General features: G+C 41.1%; 1 protein-coding gene across 2 annotated transcripts in view; it reads left to right on the top strand.

The window, feature by feature from the left end:
- The window catches only part of LOC121299827 (TBC1 domain family member 22B-like), a 151,379-nt gene that overhangs the window by 51,041 nt on the left and 77,349 nt on the right, over positions 1 to 22,989 (top strand). For both annotated transcript variants that reach the window (XM_041227942.1, XM_041227943.1), the window contains 2 exons: positions 6,626 to 6,754; positions 12,922 to 12,987. In XM_041227942.1, the coding sequence (XP_041083876.1) occupies positions 6,626 to 6,754; positions 12,922 to 12,987 (195 nt within the window). The remainder of the gene's footprint in view (positions 1 to 6,625; positions 6,755 to 12,921; positions 12,988 to 22,989) is intronic.

The raw sequence follows: 22,989 nt of genomic DNA, 5'->3' as shown, positions 1-22,989 counted from the left end.
TGTATCCGGTGATTAAAGCTGGTTGTTGGGTTGCTGAGTAATAGTAATCTCACAACGTGTGATTGTGGAGAAATTGGTTTTTGCAAGAACTGCGTAACCTGAATTTTGGGAGTTGTTTGCAGACCACCTGGAATTTACTCATGGACCACAGGTTGGGAAGCACTGTTCTAATGGGATGGACTCTGAGCTGGTTCAGGTCTGTAAATGTAAAGGACTATTATGGTTCCCCTCAGGAGTCTGAACCTTGATAGTGAAATGTGATAGTTAGATGTCAATATTTTTGTGTTGCCAAGTTACCCAATGTTATTCATGTATTCCGAATGATGACAATACAGTTTTAAGCGGATACTTTTCTTTTTAACTGAAATAGTGTATTTCTTTGCAGAACTGTAAGATTCATTATGTTGGTTGTTATCTCAAGGGCTTTAGCTTTGTTGCTGATTGCAACACAAACTGCAATCTACCTCAACTGTTTAGTGCTGCCCTGTGTGTTTAAGAAGATGCAATACAAATCTGTTGCAGTTTCTGTTCAGATCATAGAGCATCAATATGTAGCATCTGCCTGAGTGCATGATCTTAATTGGCACTAGAGTGCATGGCTGTTACTCAAATGAACTGGCAAATTAATACATTTGAAGTCTTTCAGGGTTTCGTTTAGAAAAGCAAGATGATGTTTTGGTAGAATACACCGTGCAATTTCTATTCGGTCGTTTACGCTGTATTTAACACTATGTACAGTGTTTGGTTTAGACCAGGTTATAGTAATCAAATGCTTAAGAGCAGTATACGTTCCCTTGGAAGATATCCGAAGAAATGCAACTAGATTATGTTAACTAAGCTTCTTTCCGGAAATGATTGGCAAGCTTAAGCTTCAGAAAGAGGCAGGTATTGAGTACAGCCCTACAAAGTACAGCCCAAGAAATTCAGCTGGGATTTAACTGAGGACCAAAGAGTTTGAACTGTTTTCTGACCTAGGGCAATGAACACACACTGGGAAGTTTTATTGGTTTGAGGTTTACTAAGTGTTCATCACAGCATTTGGTAAAGGCAGCCAGTTTACATGCAGGCTGCTAGAAGTAACCAGAGCTGGAGCTGTTGACTGGGATCAAGGGGAACAAGCGCATGGAAGGTTTGCCTAAGGAAAGAGGGATTAAAACAACCCTTCATACATGTATGTATGTATGCATGCATGCATGCATACATACATACACACTTCAGTAAGGTGTGGGGTAAAGATGGGCGGTACGTCGGCCGCAAATTCTATGAAGCCCCTATCCTTTATGAAATGCGTATGTGGTAATTGATTACAAGGAAATGTAGTCCACATGGTTTTAAAATGGTGTAAATTAATAAAAAAGAAATACAATTCCCAAGATGCATTGGGCTACAGGACAGGTGCTGCTCATCAATAGGGATGATGCTCAACACCTGCAGCTTGTTGTCTGAGTGAATATATAAGGCAGTGTCTAGCCTCGTTCTGGTTGGGGAGTTTGAGGAGTGGGAACTGGGAGTATTTTGTTTGAAATTGTTATTGAAATAGTTTCTGGTTGACCACAAAGAAACGATTCTTGATTACTGCTTGTAGGAAAACCAACTTTGTGTACCGACCTATTTTGCTTGTGACCCCGATCACGAACTGTACCTCCTTAAATGAAGCTCTTGCAGGGATTACCTTGCCGAATAAAACTCTTCTGTGTTCTGAGTATTTCTCCTCTCCAGTGCTGTGTGGAAGATCCCGAGAATGTAACGATAGGTACCTGAGCAATTAGAGCTTTGAGCCAGAATACACGGCATTCTGGCTTTAATGCAAGTGGCCTCTTTGAATTTTGTCTTTTTTTTGCTAATATAAAGAGGTATAATAAAGCTTTAATGGGGTCATTTAAAAGTGGAACTCCGGTTATCTATGGCCTACATGGCAGAGAAGTGGATGAACTCGTCGGACTTCTTCAATCAAATGTAGACCTGCACCCAAGGGATTACAGGCACTCTGATCCAGTCACTCTCTGTTTGAATAAGCAGAGTGGGAGGATTACCTGCTCACTCCCCACAGACCTGGGTGTTCCCTGAGGGGTGAGAGAGGGGGACAAAGGGCAATGCACGTCTATCAGTTAAGTAAATGTTTCCCTTGGTAAGTGTGCTCCAGTGGCGGCTTGTCATAAGAGGATACGAAGGCTAAGCCTACATGTAATTTTGTCAAAAAAAAAAAAAAAAAAAAAAAAAAAGCTTACCTTGCATCATGCTAAAGTTTGCTGTATTGCTATTGGCTAATGTAGCCTCAAAATGGGTGGGATTCTGTGTGTGTTCAACCTGCAATCACCCTCTGTCTATCAAGTTTAAATGTATTTGTATTGGCTACCTGATGCAAGTTTGCGGCTAGCCTCTACCACTCATAATTAGATTTAGTCTTGACGTGTCAGTTACCAGGCAGGTCATGTGTGGTTACTTGCTTTAGTTTCGATTTCCATACAGTATGTTTGTAGATTTTTTTTTTTTTTTAATTCGTACACCATTTTCCTCGCTTTCAATTGAGGAAAAAGTAAAAATAAAAATTGTCAATAAAGATTGTCCAAAGCCTAAATGGGACCTTCAAACTGACTTTCTAATTGCTTATGGTACGAAAAAACGAAAAGGTTGACTGCAAGTATTCGTGGTTTCGTTTTTCAAACTGGCTCTTTGTCTTCCCAGTGGATTTTTGTGGGCTACACCGATTTTAAGTCTTCCATGGGCTGTAAAAAGATTTTTTTCTACAAATGACATCACTCAAGAGTCATCAATCAAATAAGTCCATGTTGTTTTTATGTTCTGTTGCTTGCCTTATGTGCTGCTTATCCTATATTGCTGTATTACGTTTATTATTAAATAGCAAAGTACCATTTGAAACGTGCAACGTTTTATTGCTAATATATATATATATATATATATCAGGATATTAGAAAGATTAACCAGGACGATATCAGGATATATTAGAAAGATTAACCAGGACGGTATCAGGATATTAGAAAGATTAACCAGGACGGTATCAGGATATATTAGAAAGATTAACCAGGACGGTATCAGGATATATTAGAAAGATTAACCAGGACGGTATCAGGATATATTAGAAAGATTAACCAGGACGGTATCAGGATATATTAGAAAGATTAACCAGGACGGTATCGGGATATATTAGAAAGATTAACCAGGACGGTATCGGGATATATTAGAAAGATTAACCAGGACGGTATCAGGATATTAGAAAGATTAACCAGTGCATATTTCAAAAGTGCTTACTCCATTCATTTAATTACATTAGTATTTTAAAGAGAGTTTAATTATTATTTTTTATAATTCAGTCTCTTGAGCACTCAAGTAGTTTGTTAGTCATCTGAAATATAGTTTAAAAGAATGCAGATAGTGGAAGTGTAAAGCAGTTCACTAGAATGGCAGTCTGTGCACTGCTGTGTTGATACAAGACAGTGTCCAGTTTGCTTCAGTGGTTTCTGCCTGTTGATTTGAAGAAGTATTAATTGTTATGTCGACCAATGTAATAATTTAATTAAATTACATAGAATAGTAATGTGATCATCATCTTTTAGAAGACAACAAATGCCCACATGGGTATATTTTGCATATACAGCATCCACCACTTGCACCATTCAGGGTTATTTTGGGCAGCCGTTTATATCGCACAAATAGTGTTTGGCGTTTGCCATTCCCATTGATTTCAATAACAAAGGCATCGTTTATGCCGTGCTAAGCACACAGTGTATTTCGGGCAAACTCAGCTTTTTGGATCTCGTTATGTGCATTTCACATAGATTTAAATAACAAAGGCACTGCTTATACTGTAGTAATCGCTGTTACTAATCCACCAATCGGCAGTTTTCACCTCATAACCTTTCCATTTACATAATTTCCATACAAAAGGCAGCACTTTACTGTAGTAAAAGCTTGACAGTACCCCTGTACTGTACCTTGGCTATTTAATCCCTGTACGCAGAGTTGGGTTTGCAGTTTGAAAAAAACTGCACTGACTGCAACAACAAGCAAGCATGGCTGGAAAGAGAAAAGGAAAGAATCTTAGCCCTGCTTTGCTGCAATATGGATTGCAGTGAAAAATGTGCTTGACAAGTGGAACCCCCTGGTTGTTTTAGAGGAGTTCAGCACCTGCCTGTGGTTTACTGTGCAAGCAGAACCTCCTGCATGACTGGGGAATTTTTTCTGAATGGCTGCGTGTGTGCATGCTGCGCTTTTAACACTGTGGTGTGCTGTGGAGCAGTGTCCGATTATAGAGCCGAATTGCGTTTTTTTTTTTTTTTTTTTTTTAAGTTTGCCTTCCTGGTTTGCAAAAAAAAAGACCATCCAGATGCGTGTGACAGAGTTCTTCACTGGAAACACTTTGCGATAATGCAGCCTGCCTGTACGGTACATGTGAGCACTTGCATTAGTTTTGTGTTCTTTTTATTGCATTCATAGGTTTTAATAAAAACGTTTTTAATCTCATAATGTTTTTTAATCACTGTCATGCTGTGGCAGAGTAAGGGGTTGCCTTTGCTTTAAGGGTTCATTGCCTTTTTTTAAATGCAGGTGGTGGCATAGTTGGCCGTTATCTGTTGGATAGCACAGTGAATAGACCAGTGAATTCAAGCCAAAACCCAAGAACAAACTGAAAAAGTTACCTGTCTGAATGAATACAAAGAACAAGGAGCAGCACTTCAACGCAAACAAGACAGCCTTTGCAGATAAGCGATGCTGTCAGTTGTTTTGTTTCATCTGGTTGATGCTGCAACTTCATGTTTTGTTTAGTGAGGAACTCTGTGGAGCTAGCTTGTTTGCATTTGATTTTCTGAATTATCAATTTTGATACTCTTATTTGAAGTAATTTTAAAGAAACAAGGTGCTATGATGTTTAACTAAATATTAACAAAGTGATTATGATTTGGAGTTCTGATCACCACCTGCTTTTGATAAGCTTGGATATATCGGTTGTGTGTTGATTTTTTAAATTTTTTTTTCTGTGTGTGTGCACGGGGCTGGCGGGGCTATTTATCTGTGTCTGGTTTTAGGATACTGTTCTCTAGGAACCGTCACAACGTGTGTTTGTTTTATTTACTGTACTGGTGAGTGGGGTTCATTTTGAGTGTCAGGTTATTGTGTGGGAGTTTATACCGTCCATCGCTTACTGCGGGTGAATCGCGTTCACACAAACGCGCCTGTTGGAAGTGGTAGCGACCAATGTGTGTGTGTGTGTGTGTGGTGGGGGGGGGGGGGGTGGGGTGTGGTGTGAAAAAAAATAATATATATATATATATAATTTTTTATATAATTGTGATCATCTTTTACATTTGCTTCAAGGATGTAATTCACTAATACTTTTGTGTCTCACAGATATGCATAATTACAGAAAGAAATGCGTTTTATTTCTTTTTTGTTAAAGCGGCTGAGTGGTTTCAAAAGGATCTGGGTAATTGAGTATATCTTTTGCCCTTGATAGAACCTTAACCAGCTCAAGCCAGGGGAGTTTGTATCTCTAGGCTCCCTGATTCATGCATCTCTATTTGTTGGTTTAGTCGATACTTTCTGCACAATGAGAGCGTACAGGGTTTTGTCATGAATGTTATGCAGTGGGATGACCTCAAAATGCCAGGCTTTGTTAAAGGGTTGCAGTTATGCAGCTGTCTGGACTGAAGATCAGTCGCAGGTCTCGTTTGCAAGCACCCCGGGAGCCTTGTGTTCATGACTGCGAGCCAGAATGTTGGAGCATGGCGAGGCCCATGCGTCTCGTAAGCCTGCAAGCACAGCACTGACTGTGGAAGGAGGAGTTCAAATGTCAAAGGGGGCGGGGCTTCATACTTCAGCTATAGATTTCCATCTGGGGTTTCAACACAGCTGACTTTAATAAAAACAGATGACAATGCCTTCCTGGACTGAAAGCTACTTGTGATTTCACTCAGATTTGACGGAGGGTGGCTGTGATGTACTGGATTCAACCCCCTCTTAATGTCCTTTCATATCAGGGCACATCTCAACTACTGGGGAGGCTGAGACATTTTCCAGATCACATGTTGTATTGTTATTCTTTATTATTAATGTTTTACTCCAGGTAATTTGATATGGATTCTTGCACTTCTTTTGCTATAAAATAAATACAAATAATTGGTGGTGTTAGATCATTCACATGCAGCAGACCCTGACGTTTTTACAGGTTACAAAATAAATATATAAATATTTTTCTCCCAATCTCACATCTTCAGTTCATTTATAGAGTATTGGTTTGAGTGTTTTGTTCAGATTAGCAATCATTTCCATTCTATATAGGGTTCCTTTTGCTTATGTAGATCTCAAGGCCAAAAGCTAAACTGTATTTAGACATACTGTAGTATTGACTTTTAATTCGTAAATGCAAACCATGATGCAGGTTTTGTGTGAATTCCACTTGTATTTGGATTGCGTTTCAGTATAGGATTAACGTACTAAGCAGCTTTAGCTAGAAAAGGCAGAATTCTGTAATCCACCACACGGTGTAATTGAAAAGCATACAGCTGATTGTATACCACAGTGCTGTAAAAAACTGCGGCAAGCAGGGAGCCGTCAGTCTCACCGTATTAATCTCAATATCACCAACATTCAGTGCTCTTTTTTACAGGGTTATCTGCCTGCAAACATGGAGAGGAGAGAAATCGTTCTGAAGAGGAAACGGGACGAGTATTTTGGGTTCATAGAACAGTATTACGACTCCAGGAACGAGGAGCATCACCAGGACACCTACAGACAGGTAGCTGGATTTCCACATTGTGAGGCTCTCTTTAAAAGAGTGTTCACTGTTTATACTGTGTCTGCTGAGACTCCTGATTTACATTGTTTCCCTGTCGCACAAGACAAACACAAAAAAAGGAGGATATAACCTGTAGGATTTTGTTTTTATTTAACAGTGAACAAAATCAATTTGCGATTAACAGGGGCAGCTCTAGCTTTGCAGCTTGATGGGTTCACTGAATTCTTGGAGCTACACGAAAGGTACCCTGTGACCCCACCTGACTTGAACAAATGTATAACATACTTTAAGGAAATGTTCCTTTCAATGTGAATTTAAGTAACATACTAAGAGTACAACTATAATAAGCAATACTGTGGAGTTATTAAGTATAAATAGCTCCTTCCTGTTTCTTTTTGTAGAACTTCTGATGTTCAGGTGTTTTAGTTTATTGCATCACAGATACAAAGTCATTGGCAACTATTACTGCTGCTTTGTGGAATTCAGATTTTTCTTGACATTCTTTCAGTTTTGTAACTGCTGAACCCCAGATTTTTAAAGGACTTGTGTATAACTTGTCAAGTTTCTCTGCATTTTGTATTGTGTTTCTACTCATTGAATTCTGACAAAATGTTTTTTCTTTTGTTCTATTATATACACTACCGGTCAAAAGTTTTAGAACACATCCATTTTTCCAGTTTTTATTGAAATTTATGCAGTTTAATATCCCAATGTACTCTGAAATTAAAGCATAGAACAAATAAACAATTGGAGATAAAAAAGAAATCATGGAATCGTTTTGTTTAACAAAATTTAATCTAAATTTGACTCAAAGTAACCATCTTTTGCAGATATAACAGCCGAACACACTCGTGGCATTCTTTCTACAACGGAAATCAAATATTGTTCGGAAAGTTCTTCCCAACACTGTTGCAGAAGTTCCCACATATGTGTTGCACTTGTAGGTTGCTTTGCTTTCACCCTTCTGTCCAGTTCATCCCAAACCAGCTCGATGGGGTATAAGTCTAGAGATTGTGCTCCATTCCATGATTTGAAGCCTACCGTCTTGTTCTTTTCTTCTAAGGTAGTTCTGACATAGCCTGGAGGTATGCTTTGGGTCAATATCTTGCTGTAGGATGAACCCCTGACCAACTAGGCGTATGCCAGAGGGTATTGCATGGTGCTGCAAAATGCTGTGGTAGCCGTTTTGGTTCAGCGTGCCACTCGCTCTGTGCAAGTCGCTGACTCTGGATCCAGCAAAAGAGCCCCAGACCATCACGCTTCCTCCTCCATGTTTGACAGTTGGTGTCACACACCGAGGAACCATCCTTTCGCCTACTCGACGGCGTACAAAAACCCTGCATGATGAACCGAAGATTTCAAATTTTGATTCATCGGTCCATAAGACATTCCAGTCTTCAGTAGTCCACTGGCGGTGCTTCATGGCCCAGGCAAGCCTCTTTTTCTTATTTTGCCATCTTAGCAATGGCTTTCTTACTGCCACTCGATATGTCAAACCTGCAGCTTGAAGTCTTCTCTTCAAGTTGAAACTGAGACTTGCTTACTTCGACCAGAGTTAAGCTGTGCTTGAAGCTGTTGTCCTGTGAGCTGCCTGTCACGCAAGCTGTTGACTCTCAGAAACTTGTCTTCTGATTCTGTTGTGGCTTTGGGTCTGCCAGACCTCTTCCTGTCAGAGTTTCCTCCAGTTTCCAAGTGCCTTTTGATGGTGTAGGAAACTGTACTCACTGACACCTTGGCTTTCTTTGCGATTTCTCTAAAGGATAGACCTACGCTTTTAAGGGTTATAATGGTCTGTCTGTCTTCCTTTGTTAATTAACCTTTTTCTCACCATTATGATAGCAATATAGTACTTCCTGCAGTACAGTGCTTAAGAGGGAGTAGTAACACAGTCTGTTCCAACACTTTGATGGAAATTGGCAGGTAGGTTGGCCCAAAGATCTTGGAGAACTAACCACAGTTCTTCTGTGGATTTAGGCAGCCTCAGTTTCTTCTCTCTCTTCACTCGATGATGTTGAGATCAGGGCTCTGTTGGGGCCATACCATCACTTCCAGGACTACTTGTTCTTCTTTACGCTGAAGATAGTTCTTAATGACTTTCGCTGTGTGTTTAATAAATTTGGGGCCAATCAGATGCCTCCCTGATGGTATTGCATGATGGATAAGTAACTGCCTGTACTTCTGAGCATTGAGGAGCCCATTAATTCTGACCAAATCCCCAACTCCATTTGCAGAAATGCAGCCCCAAACTTGCAAGGAACCTCCACCACCCTTGGTGAACAAACTGCCTTCTGCTACGGTCAAAGATTTCAAATTTTGACTCGTCAGTCCAGAGTACTTGCTGCCATTTTTCTGCACCCCAGTTCATGTGTTTTCGTGCATAGTTGAGTCGCTTGGCCTTGTTTCCACGTCAGAGGTATGGCTTTTTGGCCGCAAGTCTTCCATGAAGGCCACTTCTGAACAGACTTCTCTGGACAGTAGATGGGTGTACCAGGGTCCCACTGTTTTCTGCCAATTCTTGCGAAGGGAAGTAAGCATGATGTGTCTGCTGCAGTAAGTTTCCTTGGCCGACCACTGCGTCTACGGTCCTCAACGTTGCCCATTTCTTTATGCTTCTTCAAAAGAGCTTGGACAGCACATCTGGAAACCCCTGTCTGCCTTGAAATTTCTGCCAGGGCGAGACCTTGCTGATGCAGTATAACTACCTTGTGTCTTGTTGCTGTGCTCAGTCTTGCCATGGTGTATGACTTTTGACAGTAAACTGTCTTCAGCGACCTCACCTTGTTAGCTAAGTTTGGCTGTTCCTCACCCAGTTTTATTCCTCCTCTCTACACAGCTGTTTCTGTTTCAGTTAATGATTGTGTTTCAACCTACATATTGAAATGATGATCTAGCACCTGTTTAGTATAATTGTTTAATCATACACCTGTGTACCACACACAAGTGTACCTAGAAGAATTGATGCTGTTTTAAAGGCAAAGTGTGGTCACACCAAATATGGATTTGATTTAGATTTATCTTCTGTTCACTCACTTTGCATTTAGTTAATTGATAAATATAATCTATTAACATGTCTATTTTTGAAAGCATTCTTACTTTACGGCATTTTTTTTCACACCTACCTAAAACTTTTGCACAGTACTGTATATGTATATGTATATAATTTTAAACCATGTACAACATTTTTTTTTTTTTGGAGGGCAGCATTCTTTCCCTGCACTACTCTCACTGAAAAATACATAGATAAATGAATTAATACATAAACACATTGCCATGAGATGTACAGGCTGCATTTTATTTTAAAATAATAAAATATTGTACAGGTAATCTCCACATATAGCATTTCATTTCTGTCATTATAAACATTTGTCAATCTTCATGTTTTAGTTGTTTCTCAAATCAAATATAGTGTTTAAATCTAAAACAAATGCAAAGATATGGTAAATAGCAAACAAGGTTAGCAACACTAAAATCGAAAGAAAAAATAAATAAATCATTGCATTTCGCCAGGGAAAGTTAGTCTTAAAATGCTTCTAAACCATAAATTAAGTCCTGTACATTCTTGACTATAAAGTTTACTCAGAAATCATTTTATAAATTACACAACGTGATCTTTGAATTTATCAAAGAACCTGTGTTGCACGGAGAGTGTGTTTGTTTTTTAAAATGATTTTAATAAACTGTATGATATTAAGCGAGATGATATAAAATGGGTTCATCTGTAATTTGAAACTGAACAAGTGTCATAGGTCACCTGTATGTGTAACATTTCTGTGTAATTGCTTTTTATAAATTAACTACAATATTGCCATCACTGTGCATACACATGTATTTGTATTATGCAGTCAAGAGATTTAAAACTCTTCCTGTCATGTTCTTCTCACTGGACAGCCATTAGGTAACTTCTACGCTTCAAAGTGCAAAGTTTATAATCGGTTTTATCAAGAAAGCAAGACATAGGAAGGATTTTTAGTTACTGTGCCCTCCGCCTATGGAATTCAGTCCCAATCAAACCAGGACACTCGGCACTATTGAATGTTTTTGACAAGTGGAGCACATTACAACCACAAGCCCATTGATGACCTGTGTGTGTTGTCATGGAGAGTGCTATCCGAGTGCCTGTGTACAGTGTGTAGCAGCGTCAGTGCCCTGTGTGTGTGTGTTGGCATGGAGAGTGCTATCTCAGAGTGCCTGTGTACAGTGTGTAGCAGCGTCAGTGCCCTGTGTGTTGGGTGTTGAATCTGGGACACGCAGCATGCTAAATTGACACCCTCTTCTATTTTGCACTGCTTCTCCTCTCATTGAGTGATTATTATTTCTCTATTTTAAGCCCATCCCCTTTTGAAAGGATCTTTTCCCTCTTTCCACCTCTAAAGGAACAGTGGTGTATCCCGGGGAATGAATCTTGTGGTTGTGCAGTATTTTTTTTAAATCGTTTGAATCCTGTCATCTTTTAAAATGTAAACACCTTGCACATGGAAAAAGCTGCTGAAAATGTCAGACAGCCTGCTAATGTGCATAGGATTAGATTATTTTTTTCCTTTTAGTTATTTTTTTTTTTGAGTCATAGGCAGGTTATATTTTGGGATCTGAGAAGTGCCTTGCAGAGCACTTTGTGCTTTTTTCAGGTTTTACTGTAAGCGTAATTGGTTCCACAGTCACTCTGCGGTACCTATTCAAGCTATTAATAAAGCCTAAAATGGAACTGCTATGCAGTGCGACTTAGAGTTTTAGAGCCGGACAAATATTCAAATTTGAGTTATAGTGAGAGAGAAAGAGAGAGTCATGAAAGACAGAGGCACAGGGGGACTGAATTTGTGTTTTGAGTCTGGTTTCCAGCTTGTCTGCTTGCCATTTCGCCCTGCACTTTGTTGTTAGCGAGTCTTTCAGAACTCTGGAGTGAAGTGGACCACGATAGACTTGGTCATCGCATCACTGGAGCTGTTCCCAGCACAGCAACGCAGCCATGGCAGGACAGAGGCATATGAAGTCAGAAACAATAAATAAATAGGACTAGCTTTTGGGTTTCTCTGTCTTCTTTTTTTTTTTAATTAGAGTAAAGGTAGCTCTGGGTCTTGAGATTGCATTGCGGTCAGAGTTGCCTACGAATGAATAGGAAACAACTCATCAGTACTGTGCAAAATCAATTCCCTGTTTATTCCACTGCCGACTGTGGACGGGAGCTTCCAGGGGGCGCATCATAATTGACTGAGTGCTGCCCGGGGGGGAGGGGGGGTTAGGTCGGCCAGGGTGTCCTCGGCTAACCAACGACCCCTGTAGTCTAAAAAATAATTGGATATTCTAAATTGGGAGAAAATAATAAAAAATAATTGGCGACTACTAAATTGAAAAAAATATATATCCCTGTCAGCTGGTAAAAGATGGGTTAATGGTGCTGGTTCACTGTTCAATAACTGTTGCATTCTGTTTTCAAGTACCTTGCTTGAATGCCATCAGGTGTATTTATGTAGCATCCCAGCTTTATAATAAATGTGCCTTTGTCTGAAGAAGGCAGCTAATACTCCATAAAACTGTTTTTCTAAAAGTAAGTTCACAGTGCGGCCTTTAAAAAGGACTCCTGTCTTCAGTGATTCATGATACAATGCAGGCTAAGGTTAAATTACGAATGCTGCTTTTATTAACGTTTTTAAAATGTAGCACAATGTTTGCTGAGGAAGTGCTCCTTCATTGTGATTGTGAGATAGGGCCGCTGTATCTGTAGCCCTGAGAGATCAGATCAGGGCCGCTGTATCTGCAGCCCTGAGAGATCAGGACAGTGCTGCTCTATCTTTAGCCCTGAGAAATCAAGACAGTGCCGCTCTATCTGCAGCCCTGAGAGATCAGGACAGTGCTGCTCTATCTGTAGCCCTGAGAGATCAGGACAGTGCCTCTCTATCTGCATCCCTGATCGGGACAGTGCCGCGCTATCTGCAGCCCTGATATGTAAAAAATAAACTCGAAACTCTTCAAATTGGAGCTCATTGCTTACACACACATTGAACATGTGGTGCCCGAGCCAAAAGGGAGCTCAATTATACATATTCAGTTCTGTTTTTGTGTTGTGTTTTAGACTGTCTATTCAATCATTCATACCAGGTACTTTTTGACATTTCTAAACTCATTGTACAGTTCTCTAATTTGTTTTGTTGTTTTCTCTCCCCCAATCTCAGATTCATATTGACATTCCAAGAACGAACCCGCTCATTCCTCTCTTCCAGCAAGCCCCTGTACAGGAGGTGAGTCACAGAGACAGACAGAGACATTGATCCGGTGGCCTGCGTGGTCAGTGCGGTAATAAAGACGCCTTCATGTTCAAAGATTCAATAGAAAAAAATGAGACCTGGAAGAAATGAAAAAGCTTTCTTTTTCCTTAGGTAATAAATATTGACACCACTGGACACACAACACCATGAAGGTCGTAAAAATGTCTTGTGCTAATTCACCTCAGAACTGTCTTATTGTATAATTTGTAATTGCATTTTTTTAATGGTTTGAATGAATTCTAACGTTATTACCCTGATCTCTGAATATGATAGCTCAAGGAATAAATTAGATTAAGCTGTCTTTGCAATTTCTTGCTTTTTACGGTCCTGCTATTTTATGGCGTTTTTTAACATTGAAGCAACAGAACCGCTCAGAATGGTTGCAGTTATTCTCCTTTTCTCTAAATCTGGCTTTACCAGCATTGTGCAACCTTCCCCATTCCATTCAAATCACATGGCAGCTCTGCCAATACCGCCAACTCTCCATCTGCATAATGAAGAAGGCTGTCAGTCCTACACATTCCAGAAAAGCTCAGAGCAAGCATTAAAACAGATAAGCAGCCAAGCAAGTGGACGGTCCTTGAATCGGTTCTGCTGAAAAGCATATGCACATGTCATACAAACACAGGGTGATTAGACAGTAATGTGGAGAAGTGGTGTCGAATAAAGACGTTGAAATTGTCAGGTGGAAGAGCCAGGTGATGGTTTCAACAAACAAAACAAAATGGATGTTACTAGCCCTGTGAGTGTCTGCACTGTCTGATCTGCCCTGTGACGTAGTTCCAGTCATACCATCAATCTCTCGTCTGCTTACAAGGGGTAAAGTAAACTAGTGTCTTTTTAAATGTGTTCTTAGTGACGTTTCTAAACGGTAATCATTTATATATATATATTAGTGCCATAAAAAAGTATTTGCCCCCTGTCTGATTTTCTGCATTTTTCACATTGAATTTGGTCCGATCTTTTCGTGGGTTGTAGTAGTATATAGAGGGAGTCCGAGAAAAAAAAATGACACCAAAGTTTGGTGCTTCTTTCATTTGTTTGGTGTGCAAGGTAATCAAACATGCAATCTTCAGGGGGGTTAGTGGAAGGCTCTGAATGCCTGGAGAAACGGAGCAATCAATTCCAGTGAGATTGGGCCTGTGAGACACTGAGAGAGACTGACGCCTGGGAGTGACTTGAGGCGAGAGCCCAAGGGAGAGCGAGAGTTGAGAGAAAGTGAAAGCAGGGTTCAGTGGGTAAAGGAAGGAGTTAGGGTCTTTTTTTTAGTATTTTTGTGGCGTGATCTTGGCCCGAACAGGGACAGTGTTATTTTGATTAATAAATTGATTATTAATTGCACCTGGCAACGCTCTCCGTCTTCTGCTTTATCAGCAGAGGCATGGGTCATTACAATATGTAATATTTTGTGGCACATATTCCCTTGTATGATGGCCTTGTGATTGAAGTGTTTGCCTAATAATAATAATTTACTATAATATAAATATTTTGCTCTATTTAACAATGCCAAGGTCTTTAGTCAGTAAGTGGGTTATGTAAGGTGAAATGATCAACAAAGGTCTGAACCCCACCACATCCAGCAGGGTAGAAGTGCACCCAGTAAAGTGGCCCGACAGTGCATTTCCTAATGCTTTACTCTGTTTACACTTTCTTTTTTAGGGTAAAGGTTTCTACATACCGGACGTGATGCGACAAGCTAATGGGTCGTACGATACACTGCACCACAAAAACAAACAAAAACAAAACTTTTTTTCTTTTCTATGTGCCATGAGTACTTTGCTGCCCTTCCTTTGACACATTATTTTGTTTGGTTGGATTTTCGTGTTCCACAAATCTCACACAGCACCTACTGCACTCCTGACTCCTGGTTAAGGGGTTCAGATTTTAAAAATAAAATAGTTTGGTATACTTTTAATCATTGCTAACGTCATCTTTTTTTAGTTAAAAATATCAGTACAAAACTTGTAAGTGCCAAAACTAAGTTTAACTTTAATTTTATTAGTCAATAAATATGAAAATCAAAGTTTTTATCTTTTGCAAATTTAAATAAATATTTCACTAATGTGTAATGTTATAATGCCTAATCGATTTTTATGTATGTTTTTTTTTATACAACTGTTTTTAGTTGTCTTATGGCAATGACAGATTTATGTGCTAAAACATTTTTGAACATAAATATTAAATAGATTAGTTTCAGGTTGGCTGAGTTGGTCACTTCCAGAATTATTGGCACTTTTGGTAAAGATGAGCAAAAAAGGCTGTATAAAATAAACAACACAGGTAATGAGATATATTTTATGCTAAAAAAATATGGGAAAACTTTTCTTTTATACTAATACAATTGCTCAGAGAAAACCATTTATTTTTAACAAGTAATTATTTTTTTCTCAGACAGGTGTCAAAATTATTGGCACCCCTAAAGATTCTCATAAATAAAATCAAACATAATAAAATCTGCATTAACATTCTACTTTTTTAAGTACACCTCGTTCTTAAGGAACTGTATTGTGGCCTTCCATGGCTTCCTGTTTCACTGGGGTATAGAAATGAGGTAACGCACATGTAAAATCCATTTGTCATCCATCACCATGGGGAAAGGCAAAGAACTCACAAATGAAAAGAAACAAATGGTTGTTGACCTTCATAAATCAGGCAATAAGCACAAAAATAGCTAAACACTTAAATCTACCACTTACCACTGTTAGGGCAGTAATCAAGAAGTTAAAAACCAGGGGAACAGTGGTAAATCTGCTTGGTAGAGGACGCAAGTGCATCTTGCCCCCACGCACAGTGAGGAAGATGGAGAATTACAGAAATTGGTTGCATCTTGGGGCCACCAAGTCTCCAAATCTACAATTAGACACCACCTCCATGCCAATAGCCTCTTTGGGTTGACAGAAAAAAGCCTTTATTGAGAGCAACCAACAAGTGCAAGCGCCTGGAGTTTGCTAAATGGCATTGGCCCTTGAATTGGAACCAGGTGGTATGGTTAGATGAGAAGAAAATAGAGCTCTTTGGCCACACACACCAGCGGTGGGTTTGGTGTCGAAGGAAGAATGCGTTTGCAGAAAATAACCTCATATCTACTGTAAAATATGGAGGTCGATCTTTGATGTTATGCAGCTGTTTTGCTTCCACTGGTCCTGGGGCCCTTGTTAAGGTCAACGGCATCATGAACTCTACCAGTAACAGGACATTTTAGCCAAAAACCTGGTTTCCTCTGCCTGTAGGCTGAAACTTGGCCGCAGGTGGATCTTCCAGCAGGACAGTGACATCAAGCACACATCAGAATCCACAAAGAAATGGGTATTTGACCACAAAATCAACATTTTGCAATGGCCATCTCAGTCTCTGGACTTGAATCCCATTGAAAACCTGTGGTTTGAATTGAAGAGGGCAGTCCATAAGCACAGAACGAAGGATCTCAAGGATCTGGAAAGATTCTGTATGGAGGAATGATCTAAGATCCCTTCCAATGTGTTCTCCAATCTCATAAAAAATTATAGAAAAAGGCTCCATGCCATTATCCTTGCAAAGGGAAGGTGCACAAAGTACTGAAATCAAGGGTGCCAAGAATTGTGACACTTAATTTTTTTTGGAAATTAATTTATAATTTGAGAAATGTGTGATTTTGGTTGATTCCCTCGAATCATTAATAAAGTAGAATATATTCCACGTGTTGGAAAATTACAATATAGCTCATTACCTGTGTTTATTTTATACAGCCTTTTTTGCTCATCTTTATCAAGGGTGCCAATAATTTTGGAGGTGACTGTATATTATATGCAGATAAGATTTGTTCTTATTAAATTTTGGTTGTTTCACTAAAAAGTTCACATCACTTTCTATATATATAAGTCTATCATTAACCCCTTGCAGTCCATTTATTCAGTGCTTGTCAGGTCCAATTTATTTTCACATGCACTGTTTATTTTACATGCGCTGTTTAAAATATTTTTTTTCAGAGTAAAACAGATTTAAAGGCATTGCATCACTAAAGGACACTCAGTACTGTATCTCCAGCCAAGCCTCACCCGTTCTTCGCTGTATTTTTCACATACCTTTTTATAGACGTGCATACTGACAAATCCTGTCCTGATCACTCGTTTTATCACCAAACTCATCAATAATTTGGTCCAAGTCATTATTTTATTACTATAACATCTCAAAAAACTCTGCAAATGTCTGTGATATTTGAGCCCTGGATGCAGAAGCAGCTATCTCCTTTGTTTGTGTCTGTGTTATCTCTGTAGTGCATGGGGCTATGAGAGCCCACCCCCCCTTTTTTTTTTTTTTTTTTTGTCGGCTCCTATCAGTCTCGGCCATTGAAAGGTTTTCTCTGCTTTTTCCAGAGAAAAATGTCTAAAGACTTGTGCTTGATGTCTTTTTGATGACTGAAAAGGGAAAATTGCAATGTCGCATCTGGTGGAAGATGCATCATACCACCCAGACACTACCCAGATCAGGTCGCCCTCCCAAACTGAGTAGCTGGGCAAGCAGGAAACTGGTTCGGGATGTCACTCTGAAGGCAACGGTGACCTTGAGAGATCTGCAAAGTTCTGTGGCTGAGATGGGAGTCAGTGTTTACACATCAACAATTAGCTGGTCCCTATACAAAGCTGGCCTGTATGGACGGGTGGCAAGAAAGAAGCCATTACTCAAAACGCCTCATCTTAAAACACATATGGAGTTTGTGAAAAAGCATGTAGATGATACTGTGGATATGTGGAAAAAGGTTTTGTGGTCAGACGAGACAAAAATTGAACTTTTTGGTCTAAATTCCAAGCGTTTTGCCTGGCGCAAACCCAACACTGCACCTCACCCAGTCAACAGCATCCCAACTGTCAAGCATGGTGGTGGCAGCATCATGTTATGGGGATGCTTCTTTTCAGCAGGGGCTGGAAAGTTTGTCAGGATAGAGGGGAGAATGGATGGTGCAAAGTACAGGCGAATCTTTCAGGAAAACCTGTTCGAGTCATCCAAGACTGTGAAACTGGGGAGGAATTTCACATTTCAGCAGGACAATGTCCCGAAGCACAAAGCCAAAGCCACACTGGAGTGGTTGAACAAGAAGAGAATTAATGGTCTTGAGTGGCCCAGTCAAAGTCCTGACTTGAATCCAATAGAATATTTATGGCGAGAGTTGAAGATTGCAGTTCAATGACGATCCCCACCAAAAAAAACAATGTCCTAGAAAAAATCCTTATGCAAACATCCCCCCAAAAAAATGGCCATTCAGTAAAAAACTGTAATCCAATAGATAAATAATTGAAAAAGATCTCACCCTGGCTGCTCTTGATCCGGTGCTGGTTCTGTGAATCTGTAATGCAGTTGTTGGAAATCCTTTTAAAAAAACTGGCAAAAACAAACAGAACCCCAAACAAAAAAAGGTATGCAGGGAAAAACTGGTGGTCAAGAAAAATGCAGCCTGTGCTGTTAGGATAGTGGACAAGCGACAAACAAAAACTCTATTTTGCTAAATAAACAAAGTATAGTAATACAACTAAAAATCCTAACAAACAAAGGTGAGCAACAACCACACCCCCTACACCTTCCTTACCCTCCCTAAAAACAGGAAACAGGAACTAAAGGCCTGCCCCCCATCAGATGACTAGTGGAGGGAAAGAAGGAGCAAGAACAATTAATTACCGTAAAACCCCCAGTAAAAGGGTAATGAAAAAAAACACAGGTAAAACAAACCAATTGAATGGAAACATATAGATGCCCTGAGAAACTCTAAAAATAAGAGACAAGAATAACTATATAAAACAAACACAAAGAAAAGGAGAGAGGAGCTAATAATAAAAAAAGAAAAACATTACCTGGCCAGGCTCTGCTGTTCAGAATTATGAATAAGCAGGTGATGCATTTCTTGCATCACTGTGTGTGGCTCCTGCCACATAGTCACCCCCCCCCCGCCAACCGGAGGTACCAGGGGTTTAGCTCCAAAATACGGCTTCAGATTGACCACATGCACTGTGTCAACCCTCTGTTTCTGGTCTGTCCACTGTACCTGTTAATTGACAGGACCCTATGTCGAACTTCCCTGAGTAGGTTGAGCTGCCGGTCTAACAGGGAATACTGCTGAGAACCAGGAGGGGGAGCCACTGCAATTAATCGATCCAGAGGGCCCTTAAGGTTATGCCCTATGGCCACTTCAGCTGGAGACAAACCAGTGGTTTCCTGCCTGGCTGAGTTTATGGCAAAGCGGAACTCTGGTAGCCATTCATCCCACTGCCTATGATTCTCTCCCACAAAGGAGGCAATCATGGTTTTAATAGTACGATTCGCCCTCTCGTGAGATTTGCCTGTGGGTGGTAAGCAGTGGTTAATTTACGGATGACATCCCAAGACTTGCAGATCTCCTCAATCAGCTGGCTGGTGAACTGGGGACCCCTGTCAGAGACAAGGTGTTGGGGGGTACCCCATCGAGTGAAAATCTCCTGGGTGAGTATCCTAGCGATACTTTGCATCTTGCTGTTTCTTAAGGGATACATTTACACCCATTTGGAAAAGTAGTCTATTATCACTAAAAGGTAAACATGTCCTTTCTTGCTTCGGGGAAAAGGGCCCATTAAGTCAACCCCCAGCTTCTCTCCTGGCTCCTGGACAATGGTGGGTTGCAACAATCCAGCAGGTTTCCTGTTTGTGGTCTTATATCGCTGACATATCCCGCACTCCTTTACGTGCCTCCATGTGTCTTTGCGGATGGATGGCCACCAAGCAACTTCCAGCATCCTCAGAGTTTTATACTGACCTAGGTGTCCCCCAGAGAATTGTTGGTTTAGTAATAGAGAAAAGAAGAGATAAGTGTCGTTGGCACGACCAACTGAAATCTAAACCCTTCGCCTGGCATGGGGACCCTACGATAGACGAAACCCTGCTGAAACACAAAAGTAATTCTGTTAGTTGCCATTGGAGTCGACATCTTCAGATCTTCAAGTACACGAGAGATCATGGGGTCTCTGGATTGGGCTCCAGCCACTTCATCAAGGAAAGCTGGAAGGTCTGAGCAATAACTCCTCCCTTGACTCACACATACCGATGCCTCCCCATCTGTTGAGAATGGAGCCCGGGACAGTGCATCAGGGACCACATTAAGGCTACCCTTTCTGTATAAAACGGTGAAGGTGACTCAATGAAAAAGACTCAATGTCCAGCGAGTTAAACGAGAGGAAGTCTTAGGGGTATTGAAAGTCCATGCTAATGCAGCATGGTCAGTGACCACGTCAAACGGCACACCTTCCAGGAAATACCGCCATTTCTCCACTGCCCACACTACTGCCAGACATTCCTTCTCCGATGTAGAATAATTTCTTTCGGCCTTGTTGAGCACTCTGGAAGCCTATGCTATTACGTGTTCCCCCTCCTCACCCATCTGTGCAAGAACAGCTCCCAGCCCTACTTGAGTGGCATCCGTGTAAACGATGAAGGTTCTGGAAAGGTCAGGGTGTGCCAGCACCGGCGGGACTTGTAGAGCCTTCTTAAGCTGTTCCGGGCTGTTTTGGCACTCGGCTGTCCACTCCCATTTTACATCTTTTTTCTTCAGGTGGTTAAGGGGCTCTGCCATATCCGCAAACCGAGGAATAAACTTATGATACCATCCAACCAGCCCAAGGCAGCGCTGAATCTCCTTAAGGTTGGTGGGAGTTGGGTATTCCTGGATAGCTCTCGACTTCTCTGAGTCAACAGCCACTCCATCCTTGGCCAAAAAACTTGCAGTTAGACAAAGTCAAGGTAAGGTGGGCTTGTCATTTCTGAAAGACCAGTTTGAGGTCCTCCAGATGCCGGGCTTCCATGGGTGAATAAATGATGATGTCATCAATATACACAAAACAGCAACGTCCTCTCAACTCTCCCAGCACCTGCTCCATCAACCGCTGAAATGTTGCAGCCGCATTCTTGAGCCTGAATGGCATCACTTTGAATTGGAACAGACCAAAGGGAGTGGCAAAAGCAGTCTTCCTTTTGCTGTCTGCATCCATCGCTACCTGCCAGTATCCAGAGCGAAGGTCTAATGAGCCACGTCTCCATTGAGGGACTCCAGAATTTCATGGATGTGAGGCATGGGATAGGCGTCAAACTGGGTTACTGGGTAGTAACTGCCGGTAGTCCACACAGAAACAATAGGATCCATCATGCTTCTTAATGAGGACTACCGGGGCAGACCAATCCGAGGAAGATGGTTCAATAACCCGGTCCTCATCCATCTGTCTAAGCTGTTCTTGAATCAGGGCCTTCTTTGAGGTGATGCTCGATAAGCCCTACATCTCACTGGCATCTCCTATATTGTGTAAATTTTGTGGGTACACACTGTAGTCTTACCCAGTTGTGAGGTGCACACAGAGGGCCACTCCTCCATGAGTTGCCGAAGATCCTGACGTAGCCCTATGACACTGGGATCCGCAACTGCTTCCTCATCCATCAGTGGGGTAAAACCAGCTGTAGTCACCGTCTTCTTCTGGACAGCCATGTATAGCAGAACAGATGGTGATTCAGACTTTTTTTCAATATTCCAGACTGCCCCCCACTCTACTCTAGGTAAAAATGGATAGAAGCTATACCCCTTTTGTCCTTTAACTCCATATTGTTTTCCTCTCATGTCAATTTGGGTATTTGTTTTACCTAAAAAGTCAAGGCCCAGTATCAAAGGGAAAGCCAGGTGCTCATCAGCCATGATATAGGTGTCTATGACCTAAATCTCACGGTGAAAGTCATATGTGAGCCAGGTCTTCCCCAGAGATGAGTGAGTCTGTCCATCAGCCAACACAAACTCTTGCTCGCTACACAGCATCACAGAGTCCCTGGGCTTTTGAATCTCTTTCCAGAGCTTGTTTCTAATCAGAGTAAAAGTGTCCAGCAACGCAGGGATGTGCACGTCTCTCACTCCAATCTTCACAACCAACAATGCAAGTCCGGATTGGCTAGGTGAGGTGGTTATAAACTGGCGGACATTTTGCACCACACTCACCTCTGCTGGTTTCCTTGAAGCCCCCTTACTTCCTTTCTTTTCTGCACGATCAGTGGAGGACTTGCTATTTACCTTGGCCCAGTAATCCTTTTGCATGTTCCAGTGTCTCTCTATCATGGTGCCAACATGAACCACCGAAATCACTGTTCCCCGCAGACAGCTCGCTAGCTTTGGGTAGCAGTTATTCAGTATTCTTTGTATAATTTCTGTTTCAGAAATGTCAGGCTTGCACCCGAGACACAGGGCACGGTAGTCATAGGCAAAATCTCTTATGCTCTCCCCTGGGGCTTGCACGCGGTCCCGTAATTTATCTTCCACCGTGGTTAGGAAATCCACTGGGACCTTTAAGAAAGCACTTTTAAAATCCAGCCAAGTACAAATTCCTTGCCGCTCTGCCATCCACCAGCTCTTATCAGAACTTATCTTTAAAACTGATGATAATGTGAACATTATTTCATTATCAGCCAGTGGTTGCAATGCTAAAAACTCCTCACAGAGATCTATGTATCCCTGTGATGGAAATATGAGTTCTGGTGATGAATCTTCCTCCCGACCTGTGAGGGTGCTAAAGAACGAGAGGAGAAGTATCTGGAAGGGCTGGCCTGACAGTTCGTTTCCGGGTCAGGGAAGTGGGTCAGTCTGGAAAGAAGCGAGACTCTGTTGTAAGAACGTATTGATTTGAAAAGTAAACGAGAGGCAGCTGCAAGTAATAAGGCAGCTGCAACCGTTTACCTAGATATCATGCGGGATTACATATAGGGGCCAGGGTAACGATGATCTTTTCCTTTGTTTGGGTAAAACGATCGGAGAGAGAGAAGGATTGAGAGAGGAGCTGTCAGTATGTAGAAAATAATTTGTGTTGTGTGTTATTGTGTTTGTCCTGTTAATTGTCTGTTCTTCACTTGTAGACAGTTAAAGCACACTTGCGGAGCTGTCGAGTAGGGTCAGCACTGTCCGGAGCACCACTGCACTATCGTCACAAAGTACCGTTGTTTTCACTCAGC

Source organism: Polyodon spathula, chromosome 25, assembly GCF_017654505.1.
Source record: "Polyodon spathula isolate WHYD16114869_AA chromosome 25, ASM1765450v1, whole genome shotgun sequence".
NCBI classification, from domain to species: domain Eukaryota; kingdom Metazoa; phylum Chordata; class Actinopteri; order Acipenseriformes; family Polyodontidae; genus Polyodon; species Polyodon spathula.
Note: the sequence above shows the minus strand (reverse complement) of the source record. Positions and strands in the feature narration are given on the sequence as shown.